The sequence below is a fragment of the Balaenoptera physalus genome, assembly GCF_965194825.1.
Source record: "Balaenoptera physalus genome assembly, chromosome: 12".
NCBI lineage: Eukaryota > Metazoa > Chordata > Mammalia > Artiodactyla > Balaenopteridae > Balaenoptera > Balaenoptera physalus.
Window position 1 is genome coordinate 17,863,967 of NC_138897.1, and position 15,123 is coordinate 17,879,089.

Sequence of the window (15,123 nt, forward strand, 5' to 3'; positions counted from 1 at the left end):
GGGAAAATTGGGCATCGGGGAGCTATTAGTATTTGCGGCTAGTTCATGGCTGTAGACAGCCAAGCTCAACCTTTCTGGAGTTCTACAAATCTCCAAGGAGAATTCCTCAAAACACAGGGAATGAAGAAAGGAGGATGCATTTAATGTCTTCGTTGGATGTAGTGTGTTTGTGTGTGTGTGTGCGTGTGGCTGTGGTGGGGTCTTCCGAACGGGGCAGAGACACCGAGCAGTGTTTTCCAGTGCACGATAAAACAGTTTATTTAAAAACAACGCATTCAGTACTGTGTTTGGCACACGAGGCAATGAGGCAGGCACATTCACGCTTAACAGGTACATTTGGGGAGCTGTTGAAGCAAATCACTGCATTTTCTCCATAAACTACAGTCACAATATACACGCGATTACCTTTACAAAAGAAAAAGATGATTGTCCTTGTTCACCACGAAGGCAGGAGGTTATTTACATGTTCCTCAGTCCAGCATGCTGGCTTCCTTTAGGTCTCCATGGCCCTGTCAGTCTGGCAGCTTGTTTCTAAGAGCAGCTGAGGCTGCCTCTCACAAGAGACGTGAGTCTGGGTCCTAAGGGTTGAAGCTTCTTCCAAAGAGCAAGAGGTCTTCTGATTTAGCTGGGAAGGAGTGAAGTCTTCAATGCCAGTCTCTCAGCATAAAATAGCATTTCCGGAACAAATGCACTAGGTGCGTGGGGGGAGGGCTCCATGGTTATGACAGCACAAGAAGCACTTATTTTCCCTGACACATGCTGCCTCCCCATTTCTTTAATAACTTACATTCACTGTTCTCCTACCTTTTGACCTTTTGGTTCCATCATTACACCATAAAGATCTTTGTTACTCATCCTACACTGATATAACATTCCTTAAAATGATGCTAAAATGAAATGGTGAAACCAAGTAGTTAAATGAGAGAAGATACCATAAACATTCTTTTGCCTTGTTTTCTGATTTATGCTTTCATGATGGATTGTCAACTTCCCTTCTAAAGAACGGAGGCAGTATGGTGTGGTGTAGTAGAATCAGTGGTGGGGAGACCCAGACTCTAATTCCAGTTAACTAGCTGGGCAGATAAGCTTCCTACTTTCTGAACCTCAGTTGTCTCATGTCCATGTTGAAGATGTTCACCTAGAATCTAGACCTGAGTGAATGTCTAGATCAGTGAAGTTCTGCTATGGACTTAGGTGACTGTCCTATGTGAGTAAATGAAGCAGCATTGGGATGCTTCGGTATTTTTGTTCTGTGTCCTGGGTGAATTTCTGTGCTAACTGCTGATGTTCCATGTTTGGATCTCAACCCATCAATAAACCCCTGCCAGGGCTCTTGGCTGTAAGGCTGCTTTCTGCCTAGTAAGGGCTTAGATCTGGATCTTGAAGCGGGGTGAAAGAGTATTTCTCTCACAGATACCAATTATACTAAGTCTTGCAAAATGGTCTGGATTCTAGATTTCAGAGGGAAATCTCCCCTTCCTTTTTGAAAATAATTAAATGACTTTATTTCACTTACACACATTGACCAAACCTCTGTCCCATTATCTACCAGATTTTCTCCCCACCCTCCCTAGCTAAAGATGTTATGGAGGTGGCTGGTTCCTCAATGCTGGCTTTGCTGTCAATTTATTCATAATAAAATGGGGGCTGCTGTCAAATCCCTTCTTTTTGTAACTACGGACTTAACCTCTTTGGTGTCCAGAAAAGAGCCAGAGGATGAAGGCCTACTTTGTGCCCAGGCTCCATGCAAATTGTTCTGAATACAGAAGAAAACATTTTAACATGTACCTGACTCATTTAAAATAAAATGTAGTGTGTTAAGTATAGAGAAACAAGCTCATTTTGGTAACTGTTAAGAAGAATAGAAAACAGAGGCATACCCTGGCCTTTGGAACATAATATAGAAAATGTCCAAGTTGAGCTTCAAACATTCACAGTCTAGAAAGGTTTTACAGAACCTATGGGATATTCTGCTACAGCAAGGAAAGCGGATTTGGTCCTTTATGATCTGTTTTTGATTTACTACACGCAGAATAAAAACCTATGGCCACTTATTGTATGTAAGGAATTAAGTACATTTTTTTTCCCCAGCATTACCTTCCAAAGGATTTAATTAAACCCACCTAAGAATGACTTACATCAGAACACCTTTAATTTGCAAACAAAGCTTGTTCTGTGGCTCACTAGGGTATCTGATTTCTAGATATTCAGGAAATAGGGCTTTCACTTATAACTAGTGGTGAGGAAGAAGGAGAGTCGTGCTCAATGCCCGGGGACTGCAGTGGCCAAATGTTTTCTGGTAGAGTTTTTTCAGGGTCCAGCTTTACACTAGCTTAGCTAAGGGCAGGGCATCATAGGGTGCCTTCCTTTACAGTTTTCCCAGTAGTATTCTTATTTAGTGGTGTTTTTAGCCCACTAGGAATTTTCTGAGTGCAGATAAAGCCCAGCCGAGTGCACACTCAAGCCCCAGGTATGGGCATGATGCTTAGCTGAGTGTCCCCCTGGTGAGGTAGAGACATTTGAACTACGGAGCCTCTCCAGGTGTAATGGGTCCAGGTAAGCGTATTGGATGTCTTGTTTTTTCCCCTGCTCCTTTGCAGGCACTAATTTCTGGATGCCTGTCAATCTTGTGCCAGAAGGTTGAGGAGAGGACAGAGAAAATTAGAGAACTGGGGAAACAGGCGATGGACTATAGGATGTAAGAAAAGATCAGCCAAACGTGGTTTCAACTGGCAGTTAAAGAATGTTTACCTGAAAGGTCAACTTTAGAAATCAGACAAGCCATGGCTAGTAATTTCCTAAGGTTCTGAGGAGTTTGTTGAGTGCTTCCTAAGAGTCACATGGCTAGGGAATATTTTGAACACCTTAGGGTCCTTAGCCTCAAGGACCAATAATATACTAAGAATCAGAATTGATCAAGGTGGAAACGCCTCTCTGTGCGGAGGGGGGGGCCCTTGGGAGTCCCTCCAAGCCACTGCTAGTCCTCCTATTTGGTATCACTGACTCAGAAATTGTTCAGGCAGTGCTGTGCTGGAGCCAGCTCAGAGTGGCTCTTGAGAACATATTGTGACATTTTCAGCTGGTTGACATCAAGTTAGTAGTTTGAAATCGGCTATGATGAGAGTATTTACACCATGGAAACTGGCAAGTCCTACAGATCAGGGCTTCATCATTCTTCATAGCCAGTTGTTAAACATTTAGCAGCACACCAAAGAGCTAAAGCTGTCTCTTAACCCCACAGCAGGGAACTCAAAGGAGATCTTTAGTATCTCTGATGATTAAAGGCTTTGCATGTGCACAGCCATAGTAAGGAGCCTGGCCACAGCTTCATTAGGATGGAGGCACCTCATTCAACAGAGGCTGGCACAAGGCAGCCAGTGCCAACTGGCCACCTCTCTTATACTCACTTGGTCTTAGAACTTTAGCTTCTTTTTTTCTTTTTTGATTGGTTTCATTTTAACCCGAAGATGTGTGCATTTGGGGCATTACCTGGGGGTTGAGAAATCAGACCACTTGAGGAATATTTTAGGCTCTGGGAATGACATCTAAGTAGAATCTGAATGAATCGTTTAACTTCCCTGTTTCTCAGTCTATCTATTTATAAATATGAGTGACCTGAGATCTGTCTCTTAGTTTGAAATACAAAGAGTGAAATATAAAGAGCTGGCCTTGAGGTAAAGTATGTTAAAGCTATGTTCCCCGCTCTGACTGTCTTCAGGCTTGCATCCATTCTGACTAAATTAACCAGTAACTGTTCACTTACAAATTAGTGACTGGTCAGTTTAGCCAAAATAGTTGAATGGTTGAGTCACTAAGACTGTGTCTATATTGCCATGATAACTCCAGGGAACAGATCTGATATTAACTGCATGAGGAGTGATAAGCATTCAGCTACTTTGGTCAACATGGTATATATGACTTTGCTCTATATTTTTGTTTCTCAAATTGTGGCCACAACAGAATCACCCGGGAATCTGTGTAAGCTGGGCTTATTCCGGGACATTCTGAGTCAAAGGTCTGGGGTGGGGAGCAGGGATTGTATTAGCTTCTCCTGTCATTCAGCTTTGCTTGCCGGTGGATCGGTGGCATAATCCACGTCCTTACCCCATAACCCCGCTGTAATCTTAAACTGGAGTCAGTTATTCCATGACGGGCTCTTCACTGTGATTCCATTGTAATTAACAACAAGAGAGTGAGCTTCACTGAGGATAAAAACATCTGTTCAAACACGTATATCTTCAATAATAAGTCATCAGAATAAAAAGAAATTTTAAGAAATACTGCATAATACAATAATGACATTCTAAAATGTTTCCCACTTCAAATGTTATATCTATGTGGCAAGGCAATCAAAGTGTGAGAGAGGCATATTTAGTCATTTTGGTCCTTGGTATCAACTCACCTGTGGCCTTGATTACTTGGGCCACAGAGCCCAGACAGGTCCATCAGGTGGCCCAGGGGCTCTAAGTCCCCAGCACCTATGATCCTCCATCTGGGCTTTTCAGCCACATACACATAACCCCAACTTTGTAAGCAAAAGCATAGTTCTACACATTCAGGGAGAAGTAGAGGCTAAACAGAAGCTTTTGCCTGGCACATTCAAACAACTGAGGGGAAAAGGACTTAAGGATCCAGAATTGTACAGAAAATTGCTAAGTCTCTCATTTTGCACATGAAGACCCAGCTCTAATTATTCATTATTATTTGCACATCTTCTTAGCATATTGAACTAAATGCAATAATGTGGAGTCTGCTGTTGAAATTACTTATAATACGGGAGGCATTGACAAAATGTATTTTTACCTCAAGAGGCCTCAACTGAAAATTATACATATGGAGAAGTACATAACCATCTTCAGTATTCAACTTTTAAATTACCTATACATATTACTAAAACACGATTTTATTAAGACGAATAGATTATTAGATAAGAGTCCATCTGTCAACTGGGAACTGTCAGTAACTGAATTGTGATTTACCAGATTTATCAGAATCATGATTTACCAAGTAGGTTTCCTCTCATTTTAGGGGAGAATGTAGGTTATTACCAGTGGACTGTTGTATACCTAGGCAAGCATCTCCTTTTCCATTTTGCATTGAGAAATAATTTTTTTTTTGGTGGGGGGAGAATCTTTTTTCCTCTTTTACAGCTTTTATAACTTATTTTCTGTGCCTTGTGAACCCAAGACCATAATCACTTTCCCTTTGAGCCCATTTTTATTTGATGCTGATAAGCCAAGAAGTACTAGATGAGGAGTCAGAATCTCTCCACTGATTTCCTGTGCAATCTTGGGAAAATCACTTAGCCTTTCTGTTTCTCCATGTCTCATTTGGAAAGTCAAGAATTAGGACTAGAGCCACTCAAAGGCTCTTCCATTTCCAGAGTCCTAGGGCTCTAGAATTCTGTCCCTGCTACCTTTGCCCTCAAGTCAACACCTCTTTACTGTCTGTGAGTGTCTAATAATTAGTAATTTGCCCTAAGTCAGAAGAAATGCTCTTCCATTCCTCAGGTTCCCCACCAAGTTAGGTTACTCCTGGCACTCACATTCATGGATAACTGGAGGCCTGGGCACAAGGAGGCTGGGGGAGCCTCTTCTTTTGCACATCCTGGCTGGTAGCCCCATGGTCAGTGCCTGACATCAAAGTTACACACAGACAGCACAGCGGTCACAGTCGGCACTGCTAGGCATACACACTACTAAACGCATGGCACTTGTACAATGATCAAGGACAGTGAAGACCCAGGAGCAAAGGCGGAGGAAGCATAGACGTTTAATCGTCAAATACGGGGAATGTTTTCTGGGTTTGGGAGGGGTTCATAATACCACAATTTAACTCTGTCTCGCCTGGATCTGCATGTCTGCACGTGACACTCAGAACAACTGATGAAAACTGAGGGACTAGCATTAAACAGGTGGCTAAACGTTTGTGGGTTTTTTTCCCTCTGCAAGTGAATTGGTCATTTGTATTGGTGTCATGTGTAGACAGACTTGGGGGCTTTATGGTGATATTTATTCCAATAGCTGGGGGTGGGCTCTGCCGTGAGTATCTGAAAAGAGGAAAGATTCTGACAAAAGGATGCACTTAACCTAGAACCAATAGAGCAAGGGCAATGCAAATGCCAGGGGTTTGTACCTGTAGCTGAATCAGGAGGGAGGACCCAAAAGGCCCGTCTGCCCAATTCCCTGCTCTTGACCACACAGCCCTGGGAGCTCTGGCTACTTACACCACTGCCTTTCTAATCTGGACTCACGGGACCCACCAACCCTTTTGGTCACGACAGTGGTTCTATAGGTTTAATCTTTGAAACGGTCTTTAAAAACAAGAAGAGTTTTTGTATGATCAGCTAGAGGCTGTTTTTCTCTATGCTGGAACTGTAGGTCAAGGGCATAACTAACAATAAAAATAACAGTAAAAGCTGCCATATATTATTGAGTGCAGACTACATGCCGAAAACTGGGATAAATGCTTTACTCACATATTGAATCTAATTTTTTTTGCAAAAGGAGGATATAGGCTGCATATAAAGAATTTATAATTATGAGAATTGTGGTTAACCACTATAGGAGGACTTGGGATTTTCTTCAGAGTTTTTTAAAGAAAAGGGAAGTATGGTCTTTTTGGATCAGCTCCAGGAAGTCCTACCTGGAAACAGGGGTTGAGCCTGATCTGTAAGTTCTTCTAGTTCCGGGAGACAGGTCTGTTTCTTCAACATTGTGAGTTTTTTGAAAGTGATGGATGAAATGATGTTGGGAGATGGCAAAGTCCTCTCACTCTAGGTTAAAATGGAGCCAAGAGTGAAGTAAGATTTACAAAATCTCCCTAAACTTAAAAAAAAAAAATCCCCAAACTTGCCATTCTGATGAGATCTAATTTAAATGGTCCACTAATAGAACAATTAACTGGTTTTAGGGATTGTGGTCTTTTGTTCTTTTAACCTTCCTGGTTCAAAGTGTCTACATATTTATATTTAGTGAAATCTAATGGGCACATTGGGATTAAAACTCCAGAGTCAGAAGCTGGCTCATATAATATTGGCATTAATATCACTTAGCTGTGACCAAATGAACTAAGTGCTTAGGAAGAGCCAACTAAACACTCCTGTCAGTTATCCGTCTCTCAGTGACCCTCACAGAGAACAGCATGAGAACTGTAGTACTTTCCTCTTTAAAGTGATAGGGGATAAGCATGTGGTTTCGGTGCCCATCAAATTATACCATTGAATTTTAAAATGTTTTTAATATCTCCCCTTCTAATTATTTCAAGTATCAAGCTGTTTTAGTGTTTCCCATTTCAAAACATCTATTCCTATTTTCTCCTGTCTGTTTGGATGATTGCCATTCACACAACATTGTGAGACGTGTCACAACTGGTAACACGTCTGAACCTGTATGATTTTTCTTTCACTGGTTAGTACTGGATCTACGTAACCTGCTCTGATTAGCTTTCTGGAAAAAAATTAGAATAAAACAGCCCCCCTTTAGGACCAGGCAGAACATGAGCATAAGGACTGAGTCTTTCCTTACTGAATTTGGCTTGATTTTAGGCGTGATGATACCTTCTCAAGGAGGGGCAGTGAGCTGATTACTGAACTATAGTAATTATTTGAAACAGTATTTGTAACATGACAAGCAATCTAGATGAAGATTTCTGGAAAAGAACAAGCTACCCCACCTAAATGTATTATAAATGTGCTTGACTGGCATTTGGAAAGAAGAAAGAAACTCTTATTAAAATTTAACATCAACTTGGCCAGGCTTTGGGCTGAACTGGAGGAACAAAGTGCTGCTCAGTGAAAAGCCAGGGACAGGAGTGATGTGATTTCTACTCCTAAGGCTGAAATGATGGAAAAGAGAACGGCTAGTGAATTCCTCTGCAGTAGGCCTATACATCTCCAATTCCAAGGGTTAATTTAGTACCAATCTTGCCACTACACAGTGGCTTTTCCTTTCAAAATGCTTAATTTGTAGGTGTATAGATCCAATTTCCGTGGCAAGAGGGAATATCTGGTGTCTACGATTGTCTTGAAGTTCTGGAGCAGTGCTGACGGACACAGTGATACTCAAGATGACCTCGCCTCAGTGCTATTCACATGGGGACCTGGCCAGCCTCAGAGCATCTTCTCTGCTTTAACCCTGCTGGTTCTCAGAGGCCCTAATCATAGTTACAACACTTTAGGGGATACGGGATCCATAACAACTTCTAAGTATTCTCCTTCCTCTTCTTCCTTTTTCCTATAAGTTCCAGGTTTTTAAGCTGACTCCTTGCCTCTATATTCTGAGAGAATTCCCAGCCCAATGCTCGGGTTGGGACTGTGGGAGGCACTAAACCCAGGCTGCAATGCCCTGCAGACGTGGCAACAAAATGATCTGCCATAACAGCCCTCACGCCAAGAGATGAGATGCCGCCCACGACCTAGGCTTTTTTCGTGGTAGTGAAAGAGGCACTGTATTATACACGTCTCGCCAGAGAGGAACCACGCTGCTGTAGAATGACTTCACGGACTAGTGAGAACTTCATAAGAGGCATTTCTTATAAAAGTAATCATAAGGGGATCCCCATCATGATTTGCTCAGTTTGTCATGAAATATCAAAGTTACCCAGAGCCTTGAACATATCAATTACAGATGCAAGACATACAAGCAAAGCTATTTCAATAGGATTCCTAGCAAAAATATTAAACTCCACGGTGAGGGGGTGGGTCAGGGGAGTGGTTGGGGGGGTGTGGGGAGAGAGAGAGAGAGAGAGAGAGACAATATACGCAAGCCAGTCTTTTATGTTATCATTTTAAAGAGTCTGATCCCACCCAGGCAAAACTGAAATCCTGCTCAAATTGGCCAGAGGCCTCTGATTACGAGGACTGTATCTGAGCAAAGCTGCAGAAACTACAGCCCTAATCCTCATAAAAAATGGGAGGCAGTTTATTATTAAAATACAAACATGAAAATACTTCAGACCATTTCGTTAGCAGCATAGTTCCAGGTGCAACATTCCCTTTATCAATCAAGTTTAAGTCAGGTGGCTTCCAAGCATCTGTCCTGCTAAGACCCTTAAAAGAGCAGCGCAAAAGGGGGAGAGAAGACATCTTTCCTTTTAAGTGGCAGACAATCCTTATAAGAAATTCTCTAGGGTTCTATTCTGTCGACTATTCAGTGTGAGTTGGGGCACTTTTAAGTCAGCCATTTGGCACTTTCTGTTCGCAGTTCTTAGGCACAGCGTGACAGAGTCAGCTTGGTGAGCCCTTCCCCGTGCATTCGGTACAGCAGCTGAAACTCAGCAGGCAGCTGGTGGGACTCCTGCCACTTGGTAGTAAATTTGGTTCCTTTTTTGTCATAGTAATGGTATGGAAGATCTTCCCTTGTGTTGGGGTCAAATCCAAAAGGCCAAAATCCATACAAGTGGATCTCTTCACATATTGCTGACGCAAGGGTGTACATAAGAATACCTGTGCTCAGCCGTTTGGGTGACAAATGTTTGTTTTTCCAGTACCTGTGGAACAATAAGTACAGGTGGATTCAGAGGCCAGTGTTGAAGGTTTTGGTCAGCTGGGTCACTGTGACTGGTTTGGGAAGTGAATTTATCCAGGTAACTTAACCAGTACTTGCTTTGAATCTGTCTTTTAGACCACAAAACACCTCAGGGCAGGACCGGCTACATAATTTGTGAGACCCCGTGCAAAATGAAAATGTGGGCCCTTACTTCAAAAATTATTGAGAATTTCAAGAGGGCAACAGCAGAGTATTAAACCAAGCGTCGGCCTTTCTAAGCGTGGGCTCGTGTGTTACTATAGAAGTCACACATGTTTGAAGCCATCCCTGCTCTGGGTTGTCCTAAAGAGTGGTGTCTCTGACTCAGTGGTGATGCCATAAAAGCCCGCCAGTGAGAATGACTGTGCTTCTCACACATAAAGGGCCCTTGTGCTGGGGAGGAGGTTGCTTAATCAAAGGGGGCCTCCTCTGTTACTTCCTTATCCAAACTTAGAGATGAAATCTGTCTTCTTGGGTTTGGAAAGATTGTAGGGCCTTATTTTTTTTCTACCCGCTTGTAAAAAAATCACATTCCCTGTTCCTTTGTCTTAACCAAATGCTCCCAAGCCCTTCTTTGGCGTGCCAGAACCTAAGAAAAGTATTTACACACTTTCTGAATTTTAAAAAAGGCTAAATTATGGTTGTTCCTTCCATATTTAGATAGTAATTTGAAGCCTTCCTACCTAAACTGCCAAATATCTGAGACTGCTGTGGAGTGTGTGTGTGTGTGTGTGTGTGCGTGCACGCACACACGTGTGCCTTTGTGACTGGCTGTGTAGGCAGAATCAAACTGTTCATGAATCAGGTTTCCATGGACTGTACTTCCTCCAAGTTTTCCCTGAACTAGCATGTTCAAGCCCGACCTGCTGAAAGGCTGGGGGCCAGGTGGGCCACACAGGCTGCTTCCTGAAGGTTCTGTCACATGCAGTTCCTGCTTCACTACCTGAAGGCTACACGTGGACATTTCCCTTCCAGGTGAAATTCAGAAGTTCAGTCTTTGTTTTAATATTCTTACCTAAGGAGTTAGAATGGCTTCTGATGTTTCTTTTGGTACAGCTGTACTTAAATAGAGCAAGAGGGGAGCAAAACGATGAGGTCAAAAGACCACAGGGCAGGTTGGCAGGAGGCCTGGCTTCTAATTCTGGTTCTGCCCATTTTGGGCAGTGACGTTGGGTAAATAACTCGTTCTTTGTACCTCAGTTAATGCATCTTTAAACTTAGGAGTTGGGTTATATTACCTCTTAAGAAGGTAACCATACATCCTGGGAAACTGGAACAGTCCCAGTTTTTGCCTATTGTCTTTGTTGTAATTCTTAATAGTGCCCTTTTTCTTTCAAAGAAAAGGTTCCAGTGTGGACTGTAAATTCTGGCATCACCCTACCTGTTAGATACATACCAGTTGATTACACGATAATTCCTCCTTATATGAGAGGTCAACTACACAGATCTTAAATTTGGAAGACTTTAGAGGACTACAGGTACACTACTATGTACCCATCTACCATGGGATAAAAATTTTACAATCCTTGTTTACCAGACCTCCTAGAACCCACTCTAACTTGCAGTAACATCTGGACAGTACGTTAGGACACTGGGGCTATTCTCATAGGGGAAATTAGAGTTGAGGCAATTTCCTCAGATTATTTAAAGAAAAAAATTCTGCAATTAATCTTGCTTTATAAAATGCCCTGCATTTTACAGATGCCTGCTCCCAATTCTGGCTGCTTATTAGAATCAGCTGGGGAGTTATTAAGACATACCAAGTGCCTGAGCCTCTCTCCTCCCCCACCAGACAAATTACATTAGAATCTCTTGAATTAGAGCGCAGGCAAGAGTATTTTTTAAATCTCTCCAAGTGATTCTAAGGTACAGCCAGAGTTAAGACTCATCGGACTAGACGAAAATATTGCATCCTGGTTAATCTGTCTTTCAAATTACAAAGGATAACGATGAGCTGATAAAATACTTTTCACATGTTTTGGCACTCAAATCTCGAATTATAAAAGCAGCTTATACAATTTTGATTTGTCTAGGTGGTTTTCTAATCTTGGACATCTAAAAAAACACCCAAATATCAAATAAAAAGGAACATTTAAAGTCAATTGCATCTTTAAAAAAAGCAATTGATTTGTCCACTTTAGTCATTGGCATTATTGGGACACAGCTATCCATTAAAAGAAAATTATTGATTTGTGGTGATTTCCATGACTGCTTGTTAGGCTTACCACCAAGGAAGGGGACAGGGAATGGAGAGGAGAAGCCGATGAAACATCAGTCCCTCCATTTGACACTTGGTTACCAGCTGGGGTAGGAGACTGAACTTCTTACCTAGAATGATCCATTCATTCATTACAAAACATAAGCGTTCATTCTAAGGTACTAAGCTAACCGCAACAACTAACTAATCAGTTCGCTACCACCCCCAAGAGATTACAATATTGATTTGCCATCTGGTAGGGTATGAGTTAAAGGCAATAAAATATACACACCTGTTGACATGTTGCATTATATTTCCAGGCCAAGCCAGTTGGACCTTTAACTGACCTCTGTGTTCAACAAAAAAGTCAACTAGTGTCCTGGTAACAGTTGCTGAAGTGTGGAAAAAGAATGCAGGGATCCAAAGAATGGCCCCATCGAGCTTTTTTAAACTGAGAAAAAAGTTGTTACGGTCCTGAATGGTCAAAAGATTGTTGTAATATTTTTCCAGGATGCTGGGGTTGAAGGTGGTAAGGTTGGTTTTCCTTCCAACATCTCTTTGGAAAGCCTCCGTAGGGGCAAAATTGCAACGGAAAACAAAATCTGACTTATCTATTTGTTGTCCACACCGGCTCCCTGTCAGGATCCCACTATTTCCAACCACAGCACAAATATTATAATGCTTATTCACAATGGGTGACACATCTGGAAGCAGCGATCGGAAGTTATTGCTAATAGAGAAAACATATTTATGGCTGGAATAATCATAGTGCATCAGTTGTCCAATCCGAACACTATTCTTGGTCAAAGAAAAATTTTTTATTACATCGACATGCTGAAGAATTTCTTGCCTAAAATAAAAAGAAATTCATTAAATATATCCCATTCAAAAGAATTGATTTTCCATCTTATGTCTTACGCCATTTCATTTAGACAAGAACCGTAGGCACTGAACCCAAGAAAGATTATACATTCATAATTGACGGAAGAACTGCTTCAGAATTTACAAACATGTGCTAGTCTCTCAAATTCTGGGTATAGTCCTTTGAAGCTTGTAAATGTTGTAATTTATGGTTTTTAGCTGCCAATTCTTTGGTTTTCTGCTCTACCTGAAAAGTGTATTTGATCAAGGGGGAGGCATAGGCCAAACTGTGTCAGAAAATACAGGGAGACAATTTACACAGGCCCCAAAGAGCTCACATTAATGCACAAACATTGGTGACTAAGAGTTTGTAACTAGGGACTACTTGTTTGCTATTGGACTGCAGCGTTCAAGGAATATCAAACATCACTGGTGTCCAAATAAGAGCCAAACAGATATGAGTCAGTATGATACTATCTATTATAAAAATATGAAAATGGTAATAGCAGTGGGTGTAGTTGAATATTTAATAGAAATGAGATGATAATCTCATTAACGTCCTTTAAATAATGAAAAAGGAACATTTTTCTACTTGATTATATAGAAACCCGTTTAAGTTAGAGAAACCTAATTCTTAGAAAAGGAAGCTATTGTAAATCCTGAAAATGTGTGTATATTCTAAGAATTCAGAGGATAAACAAGGCAAGGGTGATACTTAGCACTAATTTCTGGTTGCTTTCATGTTGAGCATTTAGTGTAATTAAGCCTATCCTCTTAGTCTCTGCTATTTAAAATATTTAAGAGAGACCGGTCATATGTTACTCTGCTAGTAGGTTCTTCAGTTCTAAGAAACCACATTGAACCTCCTGTGTCTTTTGCCTAAAAAAAATAGCAGGAATGAAACTAAATGCTTTGCATATCATCATTTTACCTAGAATCTTATTTTTTAAAAATTACTTCATTTGACAAAATACAGAGAAACATAAACTGAAAGCTTTAAGCCAGAACTTCCAAAGTTACTAACAGTGTTCATTACAGACTGTTACAAAGGTAAAGTAAGTTTAAAGTGATACTGGGAAAGTTAATTAAAGCTTACCTAAATGGATTAAAAGGAGGGATGTTTTGAGAAGGCAATATTGTTCTAACTGGTTATTTGGGTCACATGGCCTAGTGTGGGAAGAATATTTTTATTGAGTCAGAAACATGTTTGGGGAAAAGGTATACTGTATTCGACCCATGAAAATTTTCTGGGCTGTCTATAAAATTAATATTGGATTAAAACCACAAAAGTTAAAAAAAAACTGCAGAGTTTTAGAATTAATCAATTATTGTCATGGACTAACTTCTAATTAATGTTTAAAAAATTTTAATCATAATCATGTGACCGTGTGTCAACCTTTCATGTAAACATTTTCATGACACCATGGATAGCTACTGAATTTGTTTTAATTCCATCATTAGATTAAAATAAAAGAGTGCAATAACTAGAAATTCTATGACCAAAACACAACACCCTAAATAGAGTGGTAAAATAAGTATTCGTAAAATAAGTATTCATACCCCTAATGAATACACTAGATGGCTCACATTCCATTTAGCAGCATAATAATCCCACCAAAGAGGAAGGAGAAATGACTTATCTGTGATTCCTAAGAGTTGACCAGATATCACTGAGGAGAATAAATACGTTTGTATAAATCTCATCCTTCTTCCCCACCTCCAGAACAAAACAAAACAAAACAAAAACCCACACACATAACACAAAAACTCCTTCATGTATAAATGAAGCTGCTACAAGACAATTAAGAACAATGTTGGGTAGCTTTCGCAATACGTTAAAAGCTATAAAAGTTTAATGAGAAGAAACAGGTAAAAAACCAAAACCATAAAATACCTGCATATATTTGGGCCGAGATTTTCACTAGTAATTTGTTAGGGATGAAGTGTAGTGTCTTCTGTGTTTCAGTGGGACAATACTTTTTTACTTTATTTAAAAAATTTTTTTTCTAGTCGGGGAATGAAAATGCATTGGTTGGTATTTTTGTACTTAACTTTTTTTTTTTTTTTTTTTTTAAATAAATGGCTTTGGCAGTATTAGCCATAATGTTAACTATACATCATGGTGCTCAATTAAGCTCAAGTTAGGGAGGATACTGGAAATATCTTTTTTCCCTTCCATTCAAATTGGTGTTTTTGATGTTTTCTTTTTATGAGAGGGCACTACATGTTTAAATTAAAAAAGATTACTAATCAGCCTTTGTTCAGTCAGGCCAAGAAGACAATGCAAATACACCTCGGGTTGGGGAGGGGGTAGATGTTTGTTGTTTTGTATTATTTCGTTTTGTTTTGTTTTTGAGCTCCAGAATTCAGAACACCTTTTGGATCTTTTCCCCCTATCCTACCTTTGATGTAAAAACGCTGTCCGATTAAATGTCCACTTAGGTCTGGCTTGGAGTTCATGAGTCAGAGAATGCGGAAAGGGCACAAAGGACGGATCTAGAAGCTTCAGCGCAAACTGTGACCTGGAGAGGAGTATGA

At 40.5% G+C, this 15,123-nt stretch overlaps 1 protein-coding gene across 1 annotated transcript in view; it reads right to left on the bottom strand.

Annotated features, from left to right (window-relative positions):
- Window positions 1–232: 232 nt before the first annotated feature.
- The window catches only part of ST8SIA3 (ST8 alpha-N-acetyl-neuraminide alpha-2,8-sialyltransferase 3), a 41,714-nt gene continuing 26,823 nt past the window's right edge, over window positions 233–15,123 (bottom strand). The window contains exons 2-4 of the mRNA XM_082417758.1: window positions 14,988–15,107; window positions 12,017–12,574; window positions 233–9,489 (exon numbers count right to left, since the gene is read on the bottom strand). Of these exons, the coding sequence (XP_082273884.1) occupies window positions 9,207–9,489; window positions 12,017–12,574; window positions 14,988–15,107 (961 nt within the window). The 3' untranslated portion in view covers window positions 233–9,206. The remainder of the gene's footprint in view (window positions 9,490–12,016; window positions 12,575–14,987; window positions 15,108–15,123) is intronic.